The sequence below is a fragment of the Helobdella robusta genome, assembly GCF_000326865.2.
Source record: "Helobdella robusta unplaced genomic scaffold HELROscaffold_11, whole genome shotgun sequence".
NCBI lineage: Eukaryota > Metazoa > Annelida > Clitellata > Rhynchobdellida > Glossiphoniidae > Helobdella > Helobdella robusta.
In genome coordinates this window covers 466524-473798 of record NW_008703617.1, presented here as the reverse complement: position 1 = coordinate 473798, position 7275 = coordinate 466524, and the positions used below count along the sequence as shown (strand labels likewise).

General features: G+C 38.3%; 1 protein-coding gene across 1 annotated transcript; it reads left to right on the top strand.

The window, feature by feature from the left end:
* Positions 1 to 665: 665 nt before the first annotated feature.
* Positions 666 to 6926, top strand: HELRODRAFT_190099 (hypothetical protein; the record flags this gene model as incomplete). The annotated part of the gene is made up of 10 exons (XM_009012617.1): positions 666 to 1298; positions 2245 to 2541; positions 2937 to 3562; positions 3702 to 4081; positions 4150 to 4451; positions 4560 to 4670; positions 5094 to 5373; positions 5523 to 5655; positions 5763 to 6071; positions 6206 to 6926. The coding sequence occupies 10 exons, from the start codon at positions 666 to 668 to the stop codon at positions 6699 to 6701; spliced, it is 3567 nt and encodes a 1188-aa protein (XP_009010865.1). The 3' UTR covers positions 6702 to 6926.
* Positions 6927 to 7275: the final 349 nt, after the last annotated feature.

Here is a 7275-nt window from a genome sequence, read left to right as displayed (position 1 = left end):
CAGGTCACAATCATCATCATCATCATCGATATCGCAATGAAACCAAATTTAGAATTTTTTAAGTTTTTGAAAAAGTATCTTTATTCATTCTATGATACTACTTTGTTCAATGAGATACTGTTTGATACATTTAACTAGAATAAATATAACGGCCTTCGCTCACATTTAACGGTCGAACAAGAAGATTACTTTCGGACGGGAGTTGGAGGGTGATTTTTTATCGTTCGAGCCAAAAGTTACGATTTTTCTTAATTGTTGTTCAATGTGGTAATTAATTACTTTTATTTGGTATAAATTTAAAAAAAAATCAACATTACCGAAAATAATTAAAAGTTGAAAAACTTGAGATTCTTTGCATATCCCTGCTTCAACCCATAAGAAAGTGTTGTATATTGGTAAATAGGCCTCCCCTTGATTTGGATACAGCTGATCTTGTTGACATTTCTTTGTTTATTTGTCTTTGCTATTGAAGTTAAAAAATTAAATATGGCAGGCTAGCCAACTGAATATTTATTCAGAAAGATTCAACAAAATAAACTTTTATTGAATAATCGAAGTTATCTGATGGACGAATCACAAATAATTTAAAAATGTCTTTTAAAGTAAATTGAATTTTTTGTTAGAAAATGTTTGATTGGCGTAAAGTTTAATAAAAATTGTTAAAAATGACTACTGCTAACAAATACCCAGTGAAACGAAACTCATCATCGTCGTGTAAATCTTACGAATCCGGCGACGAAACCACTGACGAAACGGACGACAGCAGTTTAGGCAGATTAGTCATTGACGAAAGTGATCCGGCCTCCCCAACTTTGCCTAGCAATTTTATTGATAGTCACAACATCTCTACTGACAACAATAATCTCCACAAGAAGGATTGCAGCATGGACAATATGGACAACATCAGTTCAGCAGATGTCGCCAGGACAGTTCACAACACCGAATGCTGTGATATCTCCCAGGTCCCCGATATCAACATAGATGTAGATGCTAATGTTAACAACAACAGCAGGACCAACCACATTGTGGGCCACAAATTGCAAGAACCTCCTCATCTAATCAGCATACAGAACCTAATCAATGAAAGTAACAAAAAAAATGTGCCATCTGGTGATCAGCACCCAATCAAAATTATGAAATTTGAAATGATGGATGAGTTAGAAGTGGAAGCAATGAATTACGATAACGAGTCGTCATTTGAGTCTCCGACTGACGCAGCAGAAGGCCAGATGATACAAAAAGAGGATATAATAGATGGATTCTCATTCTACAGTTTCCACACAATCAATGATCTCGATGTTAGTGTAATTAGTGTTTGATTTATATTTATTGATTAGTAATAAACATCTTTCTGATTGTTGTAATACTAATTGCAATAAATTGCATAGCTTAATTGGAAATACCTCATCTTAATTACCCTATTCAAATTTTGTTTGAATATATACAGTCAAAATATAAGCTCATATAATTATAATCTTGATAAATGTTTTTAAATTTAATTATTTTAGGTTTATTTAAAACCACTTGCATTTTAAAAACTTATTCTTACTTAAACTGGATAATATATTTCATAATAATTTAATCGTTTTTATTATGAATAATTATGGATTAATTACTTTCTATAATGATTTTTATAACTTTTTTCTCCAAGAATTTTGTCCAGAATTTCAAATCGAAGCCATCCACAGCCACAAAGAAAGAGAAACCCCCCTACATTAATTTCTATGAAAAGAATATGTAATAATTTTATTTTATTTTATTATCACTATAATTTGCCTCATTCACTTATCTTATCATGCTTCTCAATTTGATTTCATTGCTAGCAAGTTGTAAACAGTAAGCTATAGTAGTTCAGATAACCATTTCACTAGTGTCGTCACACAGACACACACACACAAATGCATGCGCACGTACATAAACTCACAGATACAAAGATACAAAAGTCAGACCAGCAAAGCCATCATCATCATCTTCCTCTGCATCGTCGTCATCATCATCGTCATATAATACAGCAGCAGTATCATTGATATCGTCGTCGTTATCATCCTCTCAATCATCATCATCGTTTATATCAATGATTGGTCTGGTTTCATCGTCATCGTTATCATCTCAGGTGAGTTGGTTGGCTGATTGATTGGTTGATTGATTGACTGGCTGATTGATTGATTGGCTGATTGATTGATCAGTTATGTTGTCAAGATTGCAACACACTAACCATATAATAAATTGCGACGACATCGGTAGAAACAGATTTCTGAAAATGAGGACGATGTCGACGACACGTCAAGTGATGCTACTGTCGAAGAGACCATAGAAGATCGACTACTCAGCGATTACATCACCACATCAACATCAACAACAACGACAACGTCAACAACAACAACGCACTTCAACATCTGTAACAACAACAACAACAATTTTCATTCTAGTCATGTTAATACTAATAGGACAGCAACTAAGAGGCATGGTTTTTGTGGAGATAATGATGACTCTTGCAGCATTAATAAAAGATTCCTTTGGGATACAGAAAAAGATTTGAAAGTGTGTTTGTTTGTGTGTGTGTCTGTGTGTGTGTGTGTGTGTGAGTGTGAGTGTGTATGTATTTTAGTCTGTATTCTTTAGCATTTTTAATGATTTGTTTAGTATCTTGAAAGCTGGTTTAAATTAAAATTTATATTTGTTGCAATTTTCTGTTTTTGGATTCAAACTTTTTCCATCAAAAACTTCTGAAAACATGGTAAATAGTTTTGATTTATTTTATTTCATTTCATTATGCCTCTGATGTGAATGCATGTAACAGAACTAATATTTTATTATACTATATTATATATACTATATATTTTATATACTATATATTATAGCCATCTATGGAAAGCTTACGTCACAGCCCCCGGAATCCTAATCCCAATCCTAATTCTCTTCATCCTCACCATCAGCCTCACCTACATAGGCTAGAGAAAGATACAAAGTCTGATTACGAAGATACGGCATTCGAGTCGTCGAAACTCATAAAGAAAGAATTATTATACAACGATATCAACAATAACAATAACTGTAACAGCATCAGTGGTTTGTCTATGCAGCAGACGACGATTAAAAGTGAAAATAATTCATCTATGATGGTGATGAAAAATGAATTTAAGTTTTCATCCGGAATTGAGATGAAGTCTGGGGATAGTTGTCTAGAGCCGTCGTCGTCTACTTCATCTGCAACTACCGCAGCATCAACAACAACAGCGACACCTCCTAGAACATCTCCTATGATGACACCACCTCCACCATTGTTATCTTCATCATCAGCAGCCAAAACAACCACACCAACTATTAAAAATGAAAAAGATTTAAAAACCCCAAGCAGGCATAGATCGCCGACCCCAGATGATGTAGTTGTGGTATTGGATGACAGCTCAGCCAATCAGAGCGGAGTCTCTTGGGTCAGGTGGTTTCCTGGATTAGTGTATGGTCCCGATGCCAAACAGCTGAGGAATGATTCGGTTCTGACTGGCTGTGCTCGAACTGATGTTGTGTACGATGCCAGTCGCATCAAGAACAAAAAGAGGAAGTGGGTGGAAGTTTATTTTGCCCTTCATTTACCAGTAAAATTTTTTCATGTTACACATGTATAAGAATTTATCACTTGAGATGTCTTTCACTGCAAAATTGTTTGAACGTTATTTTTTTCTTTCTTTCTCTCTCTCCAGCCACCAGAAACTGAAGAAGCCAACTGTAGTTACAAACAGTCAGCCCCACAACAACTCTCACGGCCACCACCATCATCATCACCACCACCACGAACGAAAACCATCTTCATCGTCGTCGTCATCGAATGGACTGCACCAGTCGCACATTCCCTTGAAGATGGAGCCATCACCCAAACACCCCAGGATCAGACACGACAGTCCCGATCGACTGCCACCATTCAGACCACCTGCCTTTGTTCCTCCATTGCATGGGGCTAACAATTTTTGCCTACCTGTACCTACGTTAGGGGGGCTGGGGGTGACCCTTCCCCCTCAACAGCCATCCATGATGATGCCCGGCTGGTCACAGTTTGAACTTCTAGCGGCTCAAATGGCAGCAAGTAAGTTGGAGTTTGTGTTGGGAAGTTTTTCAAACTTATGAAACAATTATAAATTCACTCGCAACCAGATCAAGAAATGTTCAGGGTGCAGCAGGGTTTGAACGATCGTTTCCTTCAAGACGCGACTCTGGGAGGCCCTGGTGGAGGAATAAGGACGGTACCCCTGATAAATACTGGCATAAATATACCGATGGCGATACCAGGCTTGCAGCCCACACTGACGTTACGTACCGAGATGCACCAGCATCAACATCTCCACCATCATCAGCACGTCGTTCCTGGCGCCCCGTATGCACCGATGCCCATCATGCCCTCAGCTGTTGTCGGCGCGGCTACCGGGGTCTCGGCTCCTGGAGTCCACACGCTTCAGGTCAGTCCGCCCCCCCTCCGTTGATCAGTTGATCAATTCATACGTTGTAATGTTACATGTGGTACGCATGATATGAACGTACGTATTTTTTATTTTTCTCGCAAGCAGACCCAGTTAGCTCCTCCTCCACTTTTCTACCAGCCAACTCCTAATCTGTTTTCTCCATCTCTGCACCACAATCGAACTGGCTTTTCAAACAGGGGTGCTTTCATGTCTATGGTTAGTTAGTGATGACGTCACATCATGTGGTTTTTTGGTGAACTTATGATTAACAAATGTATGAATACTTGTATATGTATGTATGTATGTAGGTGTGTGTGTGTGTGTGTGTATGTATGTATGTATGTTTGTATGTATGTATGTTCATTTTCACCAAAAGGCTGATCATAGATTATCGTCGTCATCTTCATCTCTGCCAGCATCTCAACTGCTGGCTAAATTTCGTGATAGAGATTGGGCTAGTACTTCAACTTTTTTAACGAGTTCACACGTCCACTTATTTACACGCATGCACTCACGAAGGCACGCACATACACATACACATGCACGTATTCACACAGTACTATTTTATATCTGTACTTGGAAGTTTTTTAATTTTGACCCCTTGGGCTTTTAACTATTTTGCGGCTACTTGTTTTTCAGAAACAAGGTTCAACTAATAACAGCAGCAGTAGCAACAGTGGCAGTAGTAACACTCCGAGGCTTGGATTTAAAGGGAAGTGGTGTTCTGCTCACGTGCAACTTGCCTGGAGGATATTGATGCACTGCAGAAGTCTCAAACAACAGCCGCAACCACAGCAGCCACAGCAGCCACAACAAAATTCTGACGATGGTTCTCACTCTAAATACACTAATCCTAACTTCAAATTAGGTGATTCAAACAGCAACAACTTCTTGAATACTGCTTTTAAGTTTGCATCTGGTGAGCTTTTTTTCTTTGATACACAAATGTTTTGTCACTGTGTGATATATTTTTATATAAATTGTTTTGAAAAAAAAATAGAAATAGCGAAAATTAAATTTTTTATTAATTAAAAAATTAAATTATAAAAATACAATTCTGATTTGAAGGCGGCGTTGGTCATGTGAATTCGATGCCTTCCTCGATGAGGTTCAACTCGGCTGCAGGTTGGCCTCAGCAGGATAGGAACAATCAAGATAGCAGTGAGATCAACAAACTCATGGAGTTCGCTAGGAAGGAAAGGTTAAATTTTATCATTCCTCTTGATTGGAAATTAAAATTAAGGAAAAAAATGCATCAATTGATGGCTCTGCTATCTTTAACAGTGTCGTCGTTTTTAAACTTAACAGGGAGACTGTCCTAAGATTGAATTCTACGCGTCAGCCAACTGATGATTATCCATTCAATGCAGCATCATCAAATTACTACAACCTGCCACCTCCCTCTCAACTCCCTCCACATCTCACTAACTCATTTAGGAATGATGGAAAGCCAGGAGAACCTCCCCAGCAGCCCATGTTCTACCTCGGAGGCCAGGGTAGCAACGCTGCTAACAACAACAACATCAACAACAACAAAAGTCAGCCTGCCTTCAATCCATCGGCAAGTCCATACAGCAGCTGTTTGGATGATAGGGAGAAGAAATTACACAGAGATAGGTTGGAGTTTACGCACTGTACGTTTATAATTGTTTGAAAAACAATTGTTTGAAAACTTACGATGTTATAACTCTTCTTTAAATGTTTCTTTTTTCCTTTATTTTTTCAAATGCTTCCTTTTCCTGTCGTTCCAGGTACCTGGCCTCGAGTACAGCCAGCGGAAAGATGGTTGATGGAAGTCTCACACCATCAGCAGTCGACCAGATGTACAGAAACCGTCTGACACCCTCCTCTGTCAATCCTTTCCCATTCTTCCCCCCGCCACTCATGCAACACCAGCCAAGCCACCAGACTCTACAGAGAATGTACGGTCAGCAGAATATATCCGGTCGAAATTCGGCCAAATCCGATTACCCGTCTTCACGTCCGGATAACCTACCTCAAATGTATCCACCGGGATACGATCTATTAGGGGGTCCCGGTAGTAACAGATTTCTTGGTTCCATGTTCGACCCACTTGCAGATAGGGCGAGGTATCTGCCATCTCCCAGCAACTTACCCCCTCCCCCTTCTTGGGCCCCGTACGGTGCTGCAGGGATGTACCCACCACCAGGTCGTCCAGATTCTATTAACAAAACTAAGGGACCACAAAATTGCATACAACCGCCGCTACTACCACCATTTCGGTAGTTAGACTAAAATTACTGCTCTTGAGTGAATGATTTTTTTTTCTTACTTAGTCGTTAGTGAACTGAAAACAGTGGAAAATCACTTTGTAATTTTATATATTAAATGGAATTGATGTTTTTGAACTCTGCAGTAACGCTTAATTGGTTTTCATGTAAATTTTATTTAAAAGACACTTTTTTTTGTAATTCATTCGTCTGAGAATTTTAAGAAAAATGTTACTAGATTATTCACTGGCAACGCGTTTTCAAATTTATTTAACGATTTTAAAATTTATTTATCTCTACTCGAATAATTCAACTGTTTCACTCACTTTTGCAGATATGTTGAACACACACACACACACTAGACAGCGTACGTAAAATGAATTATTTTGTCTTCCAACTACAGTCGAAATTTATTCTTTAAACTTTCATCACAACAGTTTCACTATTTGTACAAATTTTCAAGTCTAGGCTATGTAACCTGTATCGACATGCGTACGAGTTTTTTGTTCATTGATATCATTATTGTGACATCATCATCATATATCTATTGCATATATCAATTCCATTATCATCGCCCATGTGTTGCTTCG